Source organism: Ictidomys tridecemlineatus, chromosome 3 (genome assembly GCF_052094955.1).
Source record: "Ictidomys tridecemlineatus isolate mIctTri1 chromosome 3, mIctTri1.hap1, whole genome shotgun sequence".
Classification (NCBI taxonomy): Eukaryota; Metazoa; Chordata; class Mammalia; order Rodentia; family Sciuridae; genus Ictidomys; species Ictidomys tridecemlineatus.
The window spans coordinates 61,970,381-61,990,206 of record NC_135479.1 but is presented as its reverse complement, the minus strand read 5'-3'; the positions used below and the strand labels follow the sequence as shown (position 1 = coordinate 61,990,206).

Below are 19,826 nucleotides of genomic sequence, written 5' to 3'. Positions count from 1 at the left end.
AAATAGTCTTCTATGAACAAAGCCACCTAAAAAAATCACACATCACCCTGAAACTTTTATATTTTCAATAACTTAAAACATTTATGTAATATTTTAGATTTCCCAAAAGATAAAAACCGGAACACCTTGTGAGAAAAAATAAATTGGAAATCACAATTACATCTACCTGAATATCAAGTGACATAAGGTAAGAAAACAATGTCACCATACCTCCCCAGGTGTCGATGTAGATTTTTTTCCACCACACATAGAGGAAAAGAAGAGCAGACAGGAAGAACTGGGAGGTGGTGTTGGCCCAAGCAGATCCTCTGAAGGAGAAAAAGCCATCATTACCACTGAGTGGATCCTTCCAAGTATACACCACCAGGTGGCCCCTGACCAGTTTTGCTCTCTGGTGACAGTTATTAGATAAGCCTGGAGTTCTTGGGCTATCTTCTTTGGATGTTTTAAACACTAAATTCATTTATGATAGACTCGTTTTTCTTTGCAGCAAGATTTGAGTTTTGTGGAATGACCCAATGTTACTAGCCATCAATTGGAAAATAAAAGGAGATAAAGACTTACCGCCATTGCCTTGATAAAAAAAAAAAAATCTGTCATATAATTTCTAAGATATAAGCAGTCAGAAAGGATATATCAACCAGCAACTGTGTTCAAAACACTGATCCAGGTCATAGAATTTTATTTCCCAAGATAATAAACTTGTTTCTCATTAGAACCCAACCTTGGGGCATCTTCAGTAGGTGACATTTTATCACCGACTGTGATAAATAAAAATGCCCTATGCTAGCACGGGAACTCTGTCACTTTGTCTATTTTTGAATTTCATTCTCAGTGTCACCTTTAATCATTTGTTAACCTATTCCTAAATTTCTTCTTCCCTTTCCCAATCCTCAAACTGCATTGACTATGTCTCTTTCGGAACTCCTAGGAGACAGTCTCTGAGGTTCACGTCACAGGAGAAGCTGTCTGGGTGGTCAATCCACTGTCCTCACTCTTGCCTGCTGCACTCTGACTCCCCCACAGTCAATGCCTCTTTCAGCTTTTGAGCATAAGGAAGATGTTACATGTGGGTTTTCACTAATGTGTTCTGATGTTCAGATCCTCTGCTATAATTTACCTGATAGCTTTTAATGGTAATAAAATAGTTCCCCTTGCTATTCAGTGCCCAAATTATCAGCATCTTTACACTCACCCACCCATAGAGAACTGAAAAGAGTCTCATAAAAAAGCCATAATAGTTGATGCACTTCAGACTTTCTAGTCTATTTCACTTTATTCTGTTTAATTCTTAATATTTCCCTTTTAAAAAAGTGCTGGCCATGATCCACTAAAATTATTTTTCTTTATAAAGGAACACACTACCCCGAAGTGCCTCAAAAATCTTGTGGCTTGGTCTGCACATGGTGGCATGGCCACTCAATAGACACAAGTGCCAAGGCTGGTTCTGGGCTAGAGGTGCAAGTCCTCCAGTGCAGGATGCTTACCAAGGGGAGCTCAAACTCACCACCTTTTCTCTGTGGAACCCTCATTTCCTCAAGCTTAGTAAAATGGAATTCGGCTCAATCTCTTAACACTCAGAGATACTGGGAGAATCTCTGTAGGCACCTGTCTCCCTCTGCCTCAGCCTTTAAAGTAGCAACTCCCTCCAAGCTAACACGACTTCCACGCACAGCTATCAGCTTACACAACCACTCCTCCAAGACCCCTCCCTATCTCTCCAACTAAATGATCTCTACCACTCGCCCTTCCAACTTCCAGAGCTGATTGATCCTCCTTGGGGATCCCACACAGCAAGCTCTTACCTGTCATACAGGTATGAACAATGACCACTAGGTGTGCTTGCTCACCTGACCGTATTCCCTCTAATGACTGCTTCACTCCCTGTCTCTCCAGCCCCTAGGAGGGGAGCCAGCACACAGTAGACACTCAGTCTTTGCTGAATGAATAGGTTGCAACTTACACCACTCCAAGGTCCAGGGCATACATCAGGAGAGCATTCATGCCCACGTTGACAATATTCGCTGCAATCCCAGTAATAACTTGGGGCATGATGATGCCCTGAAATCCCCAAACAGAAAATCATTCGTTTTTCAAAAGCGAGTTAGTGAGGCTGTGAAGTGAACAATCAGAGTTAAACAAAGTGCCAATTTTAAATGATGGTAAAGTCACACAAGACTGGAATGGCCAGAGGCGGAAACAAGCAGAAGTGTCTCCTCTATTAGTGCAGCTTCTGGCCAAGCCAATGGAAGTTTTTAAATGCTTCTAAAAGCCCTGGTAGGTCAGTTTTCATAACAGAAGCAGAGAGAGAAAAGAGGGAATATTCACACGAAGAGCAAACAGGCCCCGGCAAGACACGTAAAAGAGAGAGCATCCGGGAGATGCTGGGGCCAAGCTGCTGGACTGCTCCCCAGGCGAGGATTAAGTTCTCAGGTGCAAAGCACTCAGCAATGCCTGACTCGTAGCAGGTGTGCATACAATGTTCAGCCCTTTGTTTTATGGTGCCAGTTGCTCGTTTCTTTGTTTACTCCGTGCTAGTACTCAGATAAGCATTTTCTTTAGGTAAAACTTCCTTAAATCCCTACTACCTCTGTATTTAAGCAGAGTAGACTGCTATCAAAGCAGCAAGGATTCTGGCTTCAGTCAATTTTGCCTCCATATTTATTTATTTATTGGTTTTTTTTGTTTGTTTGTGTGGTGCTAGGCATTGAAAGTACAATCATGTACATGGTAGGCAACAGCTCTACCACTGAGCTACCTCCCACTCCTGCCAGACCTTGACTTTATGATTAATGGCAAGCAGGTTGCTTGCCTATGGATAGACTTGGAGGAGACAATGAGGGGGAACTCAGCCTCTGTCCCTACTCACCCACCTCCCACCCTTGGCCTTCTCTTTTCCTCCCCTCCTCTGTCTCCACCAACGAAGCATGGTGGGCTCCATGCAGTCTCAGGAAGGTGGCCATAATAAATCCAGGTCCTCACCCTCTAACTCAGAAGCTTAGCGCCAGATCCCACCTCAGATGCAAAGCCAGCACCAGCCCCTAGAAGAGTGGGTGGGTGTGGGAGCTACAGAAAGAAAAAAAGAGATGACCCAGAGGAACTAGACAGATTGACATAGGTATCTCTCTTGTGCTGGATGATACAAGGACCCACAGCTCTCTGATAGAAAACTCCAGGAGATATGGAAAATAATTATAGGGGAAAATATGAATTGCTTTTATTGAAGATATTTAATATACATTTCCAGGACTATAGATTGAAAATACGAGAAGAATCAATACCTGACTTTGTAAATATCTTGTCTGCAGTTGGAACAGGAATGCTGCCTACAAGATTAAACAGAAAAACAAATATAATCACTCTTCAGTACCCACATTATTTACTTCATTTATTGTTTTTGCAGGGCTAGGGATTAAACCCAGGGCCTCATGTATGCTTGGCTCTACAACTGAGCCATATTCCCAGTTCCAGATTTGGTTTCTAATAAGATATTTCCTCCTGATTATGTGATCTCAAACTCAGAAAATTAGAATTACTCTAATTAAATGCTAAGACACCCAATGCTATTTAGAATTTCCCAGAGTAGATGGAAGATTACTTCCTAAAGAGCAGGAAGGTAAATTGTAACTGGCTGAAGAAGAAGCCACAACCTTGACATTCTGCGTGGCTCCCCAGGGAGCTCAGGAAACATTCTGAATAATATGTGATCAAAAGTAACCATGGGATAAAGAATCAAGAAGGATTTTTTTTTCTTCCTTCTTGATTTAAACCTAAACTGTTGGACATTAGAGTGGCACAAGTTCCGAGAATCATCAAGGTAGGGAAGACAGGCCCAAGAAATAAATGTTGACCTTCTGTATTAATAGTTCTTTGATAAATAAACAAGAGGTGGAGGGGGAAGAGGCAAGTGCAGGGTGACACCCATGAGTTGCTTCAAATCAAACACAGCAGCATGGAAACTTACGGGAAGAGCAGGAATGAAAATCATCACATAAATTTGGGCTATCCTGGAATAAACAACCAAAGAGTCTTCTGTTAATATTAATAATTAATATTAATCAATAATGATTTCTGGGGCCGCGGTGAACAGATCAAAATGAACTCAAACTTGAGCACAATTCAGAAGCCTTCTGAAAGCATCAGGACCACCTCACAGTGAGCGAGAGTCCTCTAGAAGGGATCCCATACTCCAGGACAACACCAGAGGCCATGCCGGAATTTATGTTAAATTGTATGTTAAAAAAAACAAAACAAAACAAAAAAAACACCCAACTCCAAAAAAATGAAAATGAAGACAACCATGTGGTATTCTACTTTTGTCAGGGGAAACATATTCTGTGCATTTGCAGGGCACCAAAATAGAGGGACAACATAAAGGGAAATGGAGCCAAGGGCATGGCACCCTTATGGTGCTTCTTATCTCTGGGTCAGGCAGTCCCTGCACCTGGGACTCTAGGGTCCACAGTCACAGCTTCCAATATCAAAGGGTTCAAGTCCATCTAATGGACTAAAAATACCAACACAGGTACAATGAATGGCCAATGGACACTTTTTCTTGTTCTGCCTGGCACATGATGAGTGGGCTTTCTACCTGAGTCACACCCCCAGCCTAGACAGCCGCTTACTCTTCACCTAGGATTCTGAAATGGAGAGGCTGCTGACCTGGCGACTTCAGGGTCTTGTTTCAGGAGCAGGAGGAGGTTCTCGGTATTGATGAAGATGGCCCAGCAAGGGAAGCAACACAGCAGCAAGATGAGGATTCCTCTTTGCAGTATGATCCCAACACGTTTTAGGTTCTTGCCTCCAAAGGACTTGGAGAAAACAGAAAGAGTACCACCGAATGCCACCGGCCAAGGCCATACTTCCAGTGGCCCCCTCAGCCCAGCAGTGAAGGCAAAGCTTCCCAGCACAGCCAGTCAGTAAGCTAGCTGGCCTCTGTGGCCTTCTATACCTCATGGGACAATTGGTCCCTGCTCCCAGGTACTGAGACTATTACCCGCCTTCTAAAATCCTCTATTCTGGTATGGCCTGGTGAGAGCGCTTACTCTGTTTTACAGAAGGTTGTGGTCCCCATTCACAAACAGCAAATAAAGGCCACTCTGATCATAAACTAGATTTGTTGTAATTTTGTCTTTTGACATATTGAAGCCAAGTGTGCCATATTCACCATCATTAGCAGCATTGCATTTGACACATAAAGGGCCACAAACCATAGATGGATAGTTCTCCCCAGGCAGTCTCTATTAGGAAAGGTAATTGCCCCCAAAATTCTCTGGGCAAGGGGGTCCTCACCTGAGACATCAATGTGTCACAAGCCGAGGCCAAGCCAGTTCCAACCGAAATCCCTGTAACATTCACAACCTGCAAGACACAACAGGACAGCTGCGGCAGTGTCACCACCAAACAGCTCCCTTGACACCAAGGAACCACAATGGGCTCAATTTTAGACAGCAACTCATAGTTGTATACTTAAGGTTCTGCATTTCAGATCAAATGGATGTCCACATGGGTCCTTGTCAACTAAACAAAAATGGACCTTCTAACCAAAGGACTATGATCACCCTGCATTGATTTGGAAAATCTAAAACCTAGAAAATAGGCTGGGGCTGGGGCTCAGTGGTAGAGCACTTGCCTAGCATGTGTGAGGCACTGGGTTTGATTCTCAGCACTGCACATAAACAAATAAATAAATAAGGTTTTAAAAAAATAAATAAATAAAACCTAGAAAATAAGTTTTTTATGTAGCACATTACCATTTCCATATTTAAAAGTTGTTAGTGCAGTAATTAACATAAAAATCATAGAAGGGAGATCAGTAGAATAGAGTAAGTGGATGGGGAAGGGAAAAAAGAGAGGGAAAGGGAAGGTCCTAGGAGCAAATTATATTATGATCGTGAGCAAATATGGCACAGTGAATTCCACTCTTACATATAATCATAATGCACAAATAAAAATTTATAAAGCAAAAATAAAATAAAAGTTGTGGTTAGTGTCTAAAGGCCATGCCCATGATCTGCCAGTAAGATGTACATTTCAATATAAAAAACTAGGCCTGAGGGTGTGGCTCAGTGGCAGAGTGCTGGCCTTATATGTGCAAGACCCTAGGTTCCATTCCCAGCACCACATGCACACACAAAAACGTATCTAAAATAATAAAAATAACAACAGCAAACATTTCTGAACATGGACCATGTGCCAAGCAGTCCTAAACCCTTTGCATATATGATGTTATGATCACTTTTCCTAATTTTGGGATAAGCTGAGTTACAAAGTTTTTGATACTTGCTTACTGAAATGGTGTGAACTGGAGCTGGGAAGTCTGACTCAGACCCCAGGCTTTAGTCCTCCAGTGAGAAACAGGACCTTACCCAGTCCCCCCACAACCCAGTGCACAGAGAGGATCCCACAGATGAGGGGAGGAGCTTAGGTGTGTGGTACTTTAGATAGGGCAAAGAGGAGGGAGGGGGAAAGAAGGGGATGGGAGTAGGAAAGATGGTGGAATGAGATGGACATCATTACCCCAAGTACACGTATGAAGACACAAATGGTGTGACTCTACTTTGTGTACAACCAGAGACGAAAAACTGTGTTCTATGTGTGTAGTAAGAATTGAAATGCACTCTGCTGTTATGTATAACAAATTAGAATAAATAAATAAATTTTTAAAAAAGAAGGAAACAAAGAAATGTGTGTGTGTGTGGGGGGGAGTCTTGCAGTGAAAGCTTGGCCCTGTTCTTTTTTTTTTTTTTTTGGTACCAGGGATTGAGCCCAGAGGTGCCGAAACACTGAGCCACATCCCCAACCCTTTTTAAAAATCTTTTATTTTGAAATAGGGCCTCACTAAGTTGCTGAGGCTGGCTGTGAACTTGCAATCCACCTTGCCTCAGTCTCCCAAGTCGCTGGGATTACAGGCGTGTGTCACTATGCCCAGCTTTGGCTTCCTGTCATACCACGTGAACTCTCCCTCTCACAGTGCTCTGACCATGAAGTCATAGACTTTATTGGGTTGTAGCCAGAAGGGCCTCACTGGAGCCAAGCAGAAGTCAGTGAATGTTCTTGAATTTCCAACATTGTGATCTAAATAAACCTCTTTTATTTCTAAAATTCCCCGCCTCCGGTATTTTCTTATAGCAAAAGAAAACAGACTGAAACACTAACCCCGGGAGGCCAGTAACAGGCCATACACATGGAATACCCAGTGCTTACCCGACAAGGCAAGAGCCAGGACCCAAATGAGATCCAGAGGGCTTATGACAAAATGAAGACATGGACGTGAGGCATCGATGCCACAATGCTGAATTCCTCTAAAGCCACTTCAGCCTTCCATAAAAGGAAAAGGTGAAGTGTGCTAATTTCTGAAAAGGTTGTGGAGTTTTTTCCTTTGGTTTAGTTTTAGTTTTTGGTAAGCAGGCCAACTTTGTTGGCTTGGGATAATATTCTTCTTTCACGGCTCATGGCTCATCCCTGGTCAAGTTCAGCTGGCCATAGAATACAGTCAGAACCCCTTTGCTTCATTTGTTACCAACTTTTACTATTTTAAACTATTATTATGCCTCTTCCCTATCATGCACAACTTTATAACAAAAGATGGGACAAAAATTGCTACAGTGTCTCTCATGGCAAGTTGTCTAGGACACAAATGTAGTGTCCACTGTATTGGAATCTATAAGAGAAATAAATGCCTCTATGCCTCAGTCTCCAGAGAAACCCTCCTTCCTTTGAATAAATGGTCCAGGTCATACCATCTGAGTAAGCAAGTATCAGAAACTTTGTAACTCAGCTTATCCAAAAGTGATCATAGCAAATACAATATTGCTTCACTGAGAATCACACAAGCAAGGAGCTAAGAGTAGACCTGCAGCTGGTCTGGGGCTGCCCTTGCCTGCCCCCCTCCAGTCTCCCTCCATCCATGTTCCTTCACTCCACTGCTACAGCTATTTATTTATCTTTCCATAGTGAATGTATTTATGTCAATCAGCTCAAAGTCTTTGTGGAACACGATGGAACATAAACAAATGTTCTTTCACTTAAAAGACTTTACTGATGTAAATACTTTTATATTACAAAAAGTTGGATCTTATTTTTGACCTTATTGTTCATAAGGTCAATTTTTTTTCCTTTTGTGGTGCTGATAATTGAACCCAGGGCCTTACACATGCTAGGCAAACCCTCTACCACTGAGCCACACTCTCAGCCCCAGGCAATTTTTTAAAAAAATGTATCTGGTTTTCATAAATAAAGTCATTGTATACTGTCTTCCCAGAAGTTAGTTACAATTTAATAACTGATTAAAAGCAAAGAATCCCCACCCAGTTGTCAAGAGCTGACAGCAGAGGTCCCAATCTACTACCTTATCTGCAAAAATTCCTGCCTGTGGAACACACCAACCTTCCCACGGGTTGTCCGCCATCTTCAGACCTTTCTCTAAAATTGTAGATCTGTATTTAGTCTATTCTTTTTATTTTTACATCAAAAACTAGGAAATCTTTTCTATCTCCTTTATCATTGGGTGGGATTTGGGGTTACACAGAAAGAGAGAAGAAAACTTTCACCAACTACATACAACATTTTAGTTTAGTGTTTTTCCCCCATGTACATTTTAAAATAATTTTAATAAGACAAATGAAAGAACAGGAGTCATAGAACTCTATATAAATATACAATAATGCTTTAAATCCTCACCATGTTTACAGATGGAAATCATAAAGGGATGGGATTGAAGGTGAGAAGAAAAATAGACAAAGCAGGAGATGCCCAGATGAGAGTAATTCTCAGGGCAGGACACCTGAGCTATGTGTTTCTCTGAAATATTTGGTTAAACCAAATCTGTATGAGGAACCAAGCTGAGCAAAAATGAATGTAAGTTCTCAGATGGATCAGCAAGAAAGAGAGACCAGAGACAGAGATATTCAGCACAGTGCATGCAGGGCCAAGACCCAGCAGCCACAGAGTATGGGAACATGAGAGAGGGCCTCTAGTCTTGGGAGGTCAGCAAAAGTCTGGCAGATGGAGGGGAGCAGGAAGGATGGAGAAGGGTCCAGAAGAGGGGAGTGTAAAACAGAAGGAAGACAGGAATTCTAAGGAGTGATGGAAATAAAGTTAGGAGGGCTTGCTAGGTAATGCAAATTGGGGGTCTAAAAAATAAAAGAGGGGTGCTGGGAGTGTAGGGGGTGCAGTTCAGTGGTGGAGAATTTGCATAGCATGTGTGAGGTCCTGAGTTCCATCCCCACGACCACAAAAATTTTTTTTAAAAATAAGAAAGGCAGGGGGCTGGGGATGTGGCTCAAGTGGTAGCGCGCTCGCCTGGCAAGCGTGCGGCCCGGGTTCGATCCTCAGCAGCACCACATACCAACAAAGATGTTGTGTCCGCCAAGAACTAAGAAAAAATAAATAAATGTTAAAATTCAAAAAAAAAAAATAATAAGAAAGGCATACTTCCATACTAGTGTCTGTTGTATTTTGCTGCCTTTCCTATCCCTCATATGTATAAACGTGGATGTGTAACCAATGTGAATCTGCAATCTGTATACGGGGTAAAAATGGGAGTTCATAACCCACTTGAATCAAATGTTTGAAATATGATATGTCAAGAGCATTGTAATGTTTTGAACAATCAATTAAAAAATAAAATAAGAAAGGCAGTACTTAGCAACTCCAGGGAGTAGCTTCAAACTCTCTGTGTTCCAGAAATCCCCGTGTCTTCCAGTTGATCCATCCTGCAAGCAGTGCTATGCTGGAAGCCCAAGTCAAGGGTGGAGGTACCAATTTGGGAGACACCAATAAACAGGGGGCATTGAAAAAGGAAGGAAGAGGGGAGAGGAGAGGAAGTAGAGTGCAACTATCAGAGAGGTCACAGGTAGCCAAGGCGGACCAGGATGAAATACAGATGGCAGGTTCCTGGGGGGCTAGGGAAGTAGAGTACAAGGTGAGTCCTCTGTCCTGACAAAGGGGTGGGAAGGAGTCATTGACAACTGTCAGAGCAAGTTAAATGGAGAAGTGGGAGAACAGAGGCTGGACTGTAATGGGAAAGAAGGAAATGAAGACAGAGTGTCAGCTTCTGGCAAAGAACATAGGTAATAAAGGTCAGAGAGCAGGATGGATGGACAGGGATGTATTTATTGAAAAAGAAGATCTTGATAGGTTTATTCTAATGGGGTGGTAATATATAAAGCTTAAGAGGTTGGAGGAGAAAGGAAGGTTCCAGAACACAATGAAAGGTGAGTCTTGAAGGGGAGGGGTGACAAAAAGGAGTGGGGGGGTTGTGAAATGGGAGGTTGAGAGGTCAAGTGCTGCCTGTTTGGCAAAGTGTGCAGGGCAGGGCTAAAAAGAGACTGAAAAAGTAAAGTTGAAAGTTCCTACTGTGGTCCACACTGAGGGATGAAAATGTGCAGAAAGGGGCACCCAAAGAGGACTTGGAGGTCCTGGAGACAGTGAAATAGATTCAGGGAGGTCAAGTCACACTTCCAACAGAGACAAGAGAGAGCATTCAGGGGCTGAGATCACTGATGGCCATGAGATATCATGAACAGCGAAAAGTGTAGGATGCACTGCCCAGAAATGAGCTCTGGAGGGGGTACAGGTTGGGAAGCAGAGACAGGAAAAGAGCAGACCTCAATCCTGGCCTCCGATCATCACCCCATTAATACACATTCATAACCCATGGGTGACCAGGAGCACAGAGTGGACCTGGGCTCTGCGGCCCTGTGCCATGCAGGGGCCAAGCTCATCTTTCCTGAAGAGGACAAAGGGACCTATATAAAAACCCATCTTCCTTCTTGACTTTCTGAAGGGCCAATCTAAACTTTCAAAGAAAGCAGAAATGTTCGCACAACAGATCAGTTCACCAAATACAGTAAAGATCCCGTAAATAAAATGTGATTCCACATAGCCAGGGTTCCTCCGATGAGACTGAATGAGAAACTTCTATGACCCTCCACAATCTCACTGTGCATTCCCATCTCCTAGGGAGGACGGAAGGGGGGGGAAAAAAAGAAGGATGGGTCTTCACCTTCTTTGAAAACCTGGATTAAATACAAGAGAAGCAGTTTTCCACTCTCACTAACAGACCAAGGAAGACATCTAAAGAAGTGTAATTTCAAACCAAGGAGGAAGGGCACATTTCCCAGGGGTGAGCTGGTGTGATCCAATAAACTGTGAAAATAGCTTTGGTTTGACTTCATAAATTAAAAAAAAAAAAAGAATGCAGTTCTTTTCATTTTAGTAGATATGCCCAATTTATCTACTTGTTAACATTCCTCACAAGACCTGGTGCCTCTATAATTAGAGATCTGCTCAGAAAGCTTTGTCTACGTAGCTGACACCATCTACTTCAAATCTAAAGATCAGGTAACAGTATCTGTAAGCAAGACCCAGATCCTCTAAAAAAAAAAAAAAAAAGTCACGGAGGACATGACACAATTTAAATTCTGAAGCTTGGTGCTGGGGCTGGGGGGGGGGGGAGTAGTAGCTCCGTGGAAGAGCATCAGCCCAGTGTGCGCAACCCCCGCACCACCAAAATAAATAAATAAATAAATAAATAAATAAATAAATAAACAAAACAAAATAAATAAATAAAAATGCTGAGACTTTGCAGTTATCAGCTCAAATAAAAGGACATAAACACCCACCGAGACAGCAAGTGTAACAGCATCCAGCTCGACTTTGCCCAGATGTCCGCAGAATATGGAACTGACGATGCTAATGAGAAAGATCATCAACTGTGCAAGGAACTGCCCGGGGAACAGAAAGGAAACTGGAGTTTACACCCACCCTCCCACCAGGGCTTCGCGCAGCCAGGTGGGGAACGCGCTGGACGGCGCGAAAGCCGCCCCAAGGGGCGCCCAAGCCTCGCGACTGCAGCTGCGGCGGGCTGTCGGGCGGGCGCAGCGAGGTCCACCGCACTCACCACGGGGCCCGCGAGCGCCGCCAGCTCCAGCGCCTCCCGCCGCAGGTCCGAGGGCAACGCGCCCCGCAAGCCCCGCAGGCAGCCGCGTCGCCAGAGGACGCCGGGCGGTGGGAGGGCTTGGTCCGCGGGGGACTCGGTGGCCGCTGCGGGGACCTCCATGCCGGCTCTGGATGGGGCTCCAAGCCCGCTCACCGAATGCGAGCGCGCGAGGCCGAGGCTGCCCGGCCCTACACCTAAACCGCCCGGCATGGCCCTGCCCTTCCCTGCTCCGCCCCGCCCCTCCCTGCCCAGCCGGCCGATGGTCCACTGCCGCGGAGACCAGCAGCCAACCCCCCCCCCACCATGCCCAGGGCGCCCAGTCCAACCGTCAACACCCAGAACCCGGGGGGGAGGGGGGGGGGGAGGGGGTGCTTGCCCAAGAGGGCAGCTCTAGGATGATGAGTTTCTATTAGGCGTCAAGACAGGTTGCAAAAGGTGTGTGGAGGGAGAGTGGACTTTGTAATTCCCTCATCCTCCACACCCACAGAACACTTTCGGGGGACACCTTTCTCCAGGCCGCAGCTGAAGGGATGTTCAGGCATTCCCCCATCCCCATCCACCGCCACCCTACTGTTCCCCAGTGTCTCGGCAGGCTCTGCGGGGACAAGGTACTGAAACTGCGGCCAGTATGGCTTCTAGTCTGTGTAGCCATGGCACCTTGCAGCTAGAGGAACCTGTTCTGGGGCCAAGGAAAAGGGCAGGGGTGGGAGATACCTCTAGAGCTCCAGGGGTATCAGGTTGGGGGGCCCAAGGAGAGAGTTGAGGGCTTCCTAATAAAGAGCTGGGGTAGGGTCGGCCTTGTGGATGCCTCAGGCCCCCAGGCTCCACCTGGAAGGCCACATACACTGCACATCTTCTTCACCTTGGTGGCTGGAGAATGAGGATCGATTTAGGGGCCCAGGAAGAATGAAGTCCTGAAGGCAGAGATCCCTTTTGATAATTCCAACCAAAGCAGGCAAGTTGGAGGGCTGGGGGTGTAGCCATGTGGTAGAGCACATGCAAGTGCAAGACCCTGGGTTCATCCCCAGCAATGCAAAGTGGGGAAAAAAAAAATCAGCAGCTGGGTGGTTTTTATTAACAGTAGCGAACTTTTCTGATTTTGTTCATTATCTGTTCTTTCAGGGCACAGGCCAAGCCTAGTCATGTATCCATTCGAGCACTGTCCTTACTTAGTATGTAGAGGTTTGCTGAATTAGCAGTGTGTACTTAACACTGTGAAGGCTGTAAGAAGTAGGGTTACTACTTGATCTAAGGCCTTTATTAAAACTTTGTCCTCTGACACCACCACCCCTAGGAATTATAATTAACAGCTCTAAAGACTTGCCTCAATTATGCACCCACAGTGCCCGAGATCTGGGCCCCCAACTGAAGATTAAACAATTTGCCATCTGCCATTGAATAATAATCTAAGACACAAAGAAAGATGTACTGTAAAATATATTAAATAATTCACACAGTAAGAATCCTAAAGCACTTTTTATATGGAGTTGTGTCTTAGAAAACAGTGGGCAGAAGAAACATGGAAGCGTCAGGTGAATATGGTACACCATGGTCCTTAGTTAAGACAGTGAATTTTTCTCAAGCATCATCTTTCAGACATCGCCTTGAACCAAAATAAACCGTTTACCTTCTTAGTCTCTCTGCTTCATTAGAAAAATATATCTTTGAATTCTCCATTCTTAAAATCCACAGTCACAACTAAATTACAGGATCTGAAAATGAACTGCCGCTGCTAAGCCTATGAATTATTTGTATGTAAGCTCAAAAGTACAGGTAGTCCCTGACTTAACACTGGTTCCATTTATGATGCTTCAAAAGTGATTCACATTCAGTAGAAACTGTACTTTGGAGCTTTTCCCAGGTTCGAGATAACGCAGTATGATCCTCTCTGAGATGCTGGGCTGTAGCAGCAAGTTGCAGCTCCCACAGCCCCACCATCATGTGCCACCGTGTGCTGTGTTACTCACACTGAATGGTAGGATAGGTGGATTCAATGCACTGTCAACTTACATACATGTGGTGTTGGGGATTGAACCTAGACCCTCAAGCTAAGCATGAGTTCCATTACTGAGCTGCAACCCCAGCCCCAGCTTGTGACAGTTTCAAATTTACAATGGGTTTGTCAGGAGGTAGTCCCATTGTAAGTTGAGGAACATCTGTATCCCTTGACCTGACTGACCATCTCTCTCTTGGCACATCACTGAATTCTGACATATACTCTCACTAAAATCCCCAATAGCAAGATTAAAATGACGCCCACGAGCAGGAGTCCTCGCCGTAGAACCAACTGTGGCACAGACAATTTATCATTGTTCTTTGGATGGACAGGTGAAGGTTGTTCTTGGGGCATCTGCTGGTCCAACTGAGTCTCATCTTTTTTTCCAACATCTCTCATTAAAATTTCTCCATGGTTTTCAGGACCCACTGTGGGAGAAAAAGGAACTTAGCTTCAAAGGGATTTTTTTTTTCTTTTTTGTTTGTATAAAAGGTGATGTGTACCTGTGGTAATAGCTGGGAGAAAGTTAATTCAGGAAGCGGTTACTACCCAGAATAAATAAAAGAAATCATATTTTAGCTGCTGGGAAAGAATGTTTAGAGGCAAGTTCCTATGTGTGTGTGGATAAGATGGAGGGTATGGAAGCTGCTGCCCCTTTATATGACTATGAATAGTTCTTCAAGTTGGTGTCTTTTTGTTTGTTTGGGGGAATTTTCAAGGTTCCAACACCCATCTAATAAGCATTTCAAAAAGAGAACAAAGCAAATGGAGGGAGAAATAAACTAAGAGAAAAAAATGAGGCTGTTCACAGAACTAAAGATGGGAATCTTCATATCTAAGGACCTATGAAGTACCAGGGTAAGGACTCACACTTTGACTTAGTCTCATGATGCTGCAGAATAAGAATATCCTAAAAATGTCCCAAGAGAAAAGTAAAATCTAATGGCACAAGAATAAGGCTGGTATGCAACTTATCTTTTACGCATTTCTTTATTTTTGCAGTACTGAGGGTTGCATAAAATGTGCTAGGAAGTTGAACCTAAGGCTTTGCACATGTGAAGAAAGTTCTGAGCTGCACCTTGCAGCCCTTTTATTTTTTATTTTGAAACAGGGTCTTTCTAACTTGTCTAAGTAGGCCTTGAACTTGTTATCCTTCCGTCTCAGCCCTCTGAATAGCTGGGATTATAGGCCAGTGCCTCCATGCCTGGCTGGCATCCAACTTCTTAATAAACATAAATAGATAAAGGTTGAATATTCCTTTTCTGAGATGATTGGAACCAGAAGTGTTTCAGATTTCAGATTAGGGATGCTCACCCTGTATTGGAATGTTACATCCCCTCAGAGTTCTGAAAGAAAATAATTTTGAACACAATAATACCAGCTCACATCTACAAAATGCTTACTCTGTGTCGGGTAGTTCTCAGCATTCACTTGACCCTGACAATAATAGTGTAAGTTAAGTACAATTACGATCCCCACTTTATAATTTGAGGAAGATTTCATTGATGGTAGAAAACTCAGACCAACTCTCAAGATAATTATAAAGTCTGGATAAAACAAGAAGATCATCTTGAAGGCATCAGAGAGCTAACAGTGTAATGAAGAGATACCGGGGCAAGATCATGAGAAGGCTGTAAAACTCAGAGGCACAAGCTTGGCCTTTGGGGCTGCTTTTGCACTGTGAGTTTTCCATCAGGAACATGTGGCTCAGAGGCTGAGCAATACCGAGCAACAGTGGGCTGTGGTAAGCCTCTCTGTACTTGGACTTGAACTCCTCACCAAAGCGCTGCAATTAAGGACAAAACAGAAGTAAGCCAGCCTCACCCTGGCTGCCTCTCATGTTCAGATCAGTCCAGAAACCTCAATCTGTCAAAGTGCCCTAGATTGCTTATGAAATTCAGCCTCTGACAAAAGCAAAATAAAATCCTATCTGGAACTAGAAAACTCTAACAGTGGCTGCTGCTTTTCAAGTTGCCCTTTGCCCTCTATTTGCCCTTTGCAGGGTCACTTTACCTCCCTATGCCAAGGTACCTAGCATTCTGAATTCTGAAGAGAGGCTGTACCTAAATAAGTAAGATGTTACCTGCTCAATAATGTTGATTTAGATTTCCGGAACCCTGAACATCTGGTGACCTTCAAATAAATCAGATTGTATAACAACACCACTCCTCAGCCTTTAGTTCTGTCCATCAACTAACACAAATATGTACTCTGTCATGAGGTTTAACTTGAAGAAAAGTAATGTGTTTGGATAAAGAACTATAGGAACTAACCTCAGTATGTTGAGGTACATTGTGATGTTCCTGCCAGAGACGAAGGAAAAAGAACACAGGCCTGGGTGAGAAAGACCCCACTCAGCACAGAGCCTTCTTGCCCTGCTTCTCCTTTGCACTCAAGTTCCCCAAGGTGAAGCCTGGAAGACCATCACTCTCTCCATCTTCCAGGAGGCCAGCCCTTGAATAAACCTGATTTCCTTCCAGTCAATTCTTATCTCCTGAGTATTGGCTTTTGAGTGGTGAGCATCCAGACCTGAGTCCCGGGAACAGTTTTAGACCTCAAATGACTTCTAAAACGATGTCCAAATATAAAGTCTATGACATAATCAAAGATAAGCAGACACACAGACTAGACAATATGCATGAGAACTGAGGAAAAAGAAACCAAAAACCAGAACTGATCCCTGGCAGACAGTTAGCCATCAGAAAGTCCAAAGGGTTACATTATAAAGGAGTGTTGAAGCTCAGGACATACTGCCCCCAAAATGTGACTGTAGAAGACCAGAATATGCCACCCCATGTTTCAAGCTATTTTAAACTGCAGAAGGGGAGTACCTCTGAAAAGCTATCTTTTAATAAAAGAAGGGAGGATTAGACAAACTCTTGATAGGGCAAAGAGGAGGGAGGGAAGGGAGGAGGCATGGGGGTAGGAAAGACGGTGGAATGAGATGGACACCATTACCCTAAGTAGCTGCATGAGGACACGAATGGTGTGAATATACTTTGAATACAACCAGAGATATGAAAAATTGTGCTCTATATGTATAATATGAACTGTAATGCATTCTGCTGTCATATATAACAAATTAGAATAAAAAAGAAAAGAAACTAGAAAAAAAAAGAAAATTTACATTAGTAAAAGTGTCTATGTCAGGAAGAGGGCTGCTCCTGAACAACTTTTATCATCTGAGAAACTTTCTATATAAGAAGACCATCTTTATTTACCATGCATTTATTCCTCTCACCTTCTCTTGTGTAGCCAACCCCCCAGAAGCCTCACACCCCTACTCCTTTCTGTTGTTCAGGAATCGATATTAACTATACCCATCGGACCCTTCTTTGAGTCTCATTTTGTGGGATTCCCAAGCCTGTGCATGTAATTAAATATATTTTTTTTCTCCTGTTAATCTGCCCTATGTCAATTCCATTCTTGGACTAGCTGTAGAACCTAGGTGTGCAGAGGGAAACCATTGTTACCTCCTTTACAGTAACAAAGGACTAAAATGACTACCTGCCTAAGAAACTGGGAATGTAGAAGAATTACAAAGATGGACAGCAGAATAAAATAGAAATTATTATTGCTGTGGGTATATACGTGACTGCATGACCAATGTAATTCTGCAAATACATTCAGAAAAATGAGAAATTATATCCCATCTGATTCAAATGTATGCTATGTCAAGATCATTGTACTGTCATGTGTAACTAATTAAAACAAATTTTAAAAAAGAATTAAAGAAATGGTTAACAGAATATAATAAACCAAGAAAGAGAGAGAGAAAAAAAAGAATTACAAAAAATGACAGGAAAAAAAAATACATTTGTAGAATGTTCATCAGAAGCAATTGTCTAAACAATAACTTACTTAAAGCAGGTGTCTCTAATAGACACTAGAAACCTCACTAAAATAAACACAAATGTCAGTTTTCAAGATGTGACCCATGCAGAGGATCTCCAAGTATTAGAAATATCTGTAGCTCAAACACAAAGAAATGATAAATGTTTGAAGTGATGGATAAGCCAATTACCCCAAACTGATCATTACACATTTGTACACATGTATTGAGATGTCACACTGTGACTCACAAATATGTACAATTATTATGTCAACTGAAAACATATTTTAAAAGAGAAAAAAATGCCTGTAGAATGGTTGCAGAAATATCACAAATTAGCAAAGGAACTAAGGGCCCTTTAATCACTATAGCTGTATGTTAATGTATGGAATTGAAGCCAACAAACTTTAATTTACCCCAAAGTGGGCATTAACTGACTCTGTCATTTATTTCTGAAACATCAGTACCCTATATCAATACACAGCAGTAAACTGAGCAAATGACCCCTCCAGTCCTACCTAGTCAGGCCTAAGAGCTGACAGCATTATATCATACCTGGGTAAACTGGATCTTGAGGGACAGCAGAATTCTCATCTGGGGCCACATTGACCTTCAAATTGGCATGTACTTGAGCCTAGAAAAATGAAATTCAGAGCTCACTAGATGTTAGATAGTGTAGGTTTGATACCCAGTTTAGGAAAAGCCAAACCCTGTTCCTCAATGGACATGTAAAGTTGAATCTTCTCTAGGTCATGGCTATAGAATCCGCTTTCATAAGAACTGAAATGGAGTCAGTGGGAGGGGCAAGGCTGGATGGACAAGGGGCAAGGCTGGATGGACACGGTGCAGGGTGAGATGAAGGACCAAGATCACTTAGAACCTGCCCTTCTTACTTCATCTCCTTTTTTTAACCTCCTATTTCCAGAACTCACATTGACCCTGGAAAGGTGGAGAGAAGGAGGCACACAGGATCTTAACAAAATATTTTGAGAAAACAGTAAACAGGGTTAGGATGAACTTTGATGCTTCCTCTCAAGTTTCCAATTCTATCCTGAAATTGGCCAAAGGTGAGATGCTAAAGGAGATATAAAAATAAATGAATAAATAAAAGGAGGCTTGTATGTTTCTATTCTTTGACTCCACAACCAGAAAACAGATAAAGCCAGGGTCATGGAGTCCTTCGTATCTGAAAATCCAGTTAAAACCTAAAAATAGCATCAAAGAGAAAAGAACCTCCCAAAGCAAAAGAGTGAGCACCCCATCAGATCCTGCTTGTTTTCTAGGGAAGAAACTTTTTTTAAAATTTTTTAGTTTTTTAGATGGACACAATATCTTTAATTTTTTTTTTTTTAAATTTGCTGAGAATCGAACCCAGTGCCTCACACATGCTAGGCGAGCACGCTACCACTTGAGCCACATCCCCAGCCCCTAGGGAAGGGACTTTTGCTGGGACATGCATGAGCATAGTTACCTGTTGACAGGCTTGTTTCCAGTTGAGCCGAGCAATAAAGACTATAAAGCACACAGCTTGAGCGACAGTACAGATGATGATCCCCGCCCACAGACCTGGATGTGGAAATATTTAACAGAGGTGGTTAGCTCAGTGGAAAATGGCCACAGCTGAGAGGATGTATGTATCTCCTGTTACTTCTGCAGACCAAGCTGGGAATCTGCTTCCATGGCTGAGATGGGGTCCATAGTGGACCTTAGGACTCTACCTGCTCTCTTCTTGGGTTTCCAGAAAGCCAGCACCCCCTGAGACCACTTTCTGTGATTGTCACAGCAAAGATTCAGAGGTTATCGCTGGCCATTTTTATTTTAATGTTTGGATATCAATAATAGTGCCAGTGACAAGAAAATTAAATTTCATAGGACAGAATTCCTTCTGCCCTATGTTCCTCAAAAATAGATGAACATTAAAAAAAAAAAAGCAGAAATCATCATGGTCAATTAGTGAATTAAAAATACTTCATTTTTAATTTGGCTGCTTCTAGAGGCCTTTGATTTCGGATATTAGTTAGTTTGCAGGTTGGTCACCTGGAGATATATTAAAA

General features: G+C 43.0%; 2 protein-coding genes across 10 annotated transcripts in view; both read right to left on the bottom strand.

Annotated features, from left to right (window-relative positions):
* The window catches only part of LOC101970809 (multidrug and toxin extrusion protein 2), a 54,849-nt gene extending 42,686 nt beyond the window's left edge, over positions 1 to 12,163 (bottom strand). For 3 of the 4 annotated variants that reach the window (XR_013436402.1, XM_005341503.3, XM_078042993.1), the window contains exons 1-8: positions 11,906 to 12,163; positions 11,628 to 11,729; positions 5,293 to 5,361; positions 4,663 to 4,811; positions 3,965 to 4,007; positions 3,282 to 3,326; positions 1,964 to 2,061; positions 211 to 308 (exon numbers count right to left, since the gene is read on the bottom strand). Coding sequence is in view for 3 of the 4 variants with exons in the window: in XM_005341503.3 (XP_005341560.2) it covers positions 211 to 308; positions 1,964 to 2,061; positions 3,282 to 3,326; positions 3,965 to 4,007; positions 4,663 to 4,811; positions 5,293 to 5,361; positions 11,628 to 11,729; positions 11,906 to 12,154 (853 nt within the window). In the remaining variant the exon portion in view is untranslated. The remainder of the gene's footprint in view (positions 1 to 210; positions 309 to 1,963; positions 2,062 to 3,281; positions 3,327 to 3,964; positions 4,008 to 4,662; positions 4,812 to 5,292; positions 5,362 to 11,627; positions 11,730 to 11,905) is intronic. The other variant, XM_078042992.1, reaches the window with a different exon arrangement.
* A 1,200-nt stretch (positions 12,164 to 13,363) lies between these two features.
* Slc47a1 (solute carrier family 47 member 1) overlaps positions 13,364 to 19,826 on the bottom strand; it is a 38,098-nt gene continuing 31,635 nt past the window's right edge. For 5 of the 6 annotated variants that reach the window (XM_013365773.4, XM_078042990.1, XM_040269618.2 and 2 more), the window contains 3 exons: positions 19,244 to 19,338; positions 18,328 to 18,406; positions 13,364 to 14,368 (listed from right to left, as the gene is read on the bottom strand). In XM_013365773.4, the coding sequence (XP_013221227.2) occupies positions 14,142 to 14,368; positions 18,328 to 18,406; positions 19,244 to 19,338 (401 nt within the window). In that variant the 3' untranslated portion in view covers positions 13,364 to 14,141. Of the gene's footprint in view, positions 14,369 to 14,911; positions 15,287 to 18,327; positions 18,407 to 19,243; positions 19,339 to 19,826 lie in introns of those variants that run through there. The other variant, XM_078042991.1, reaches the window with a different exon arrangement.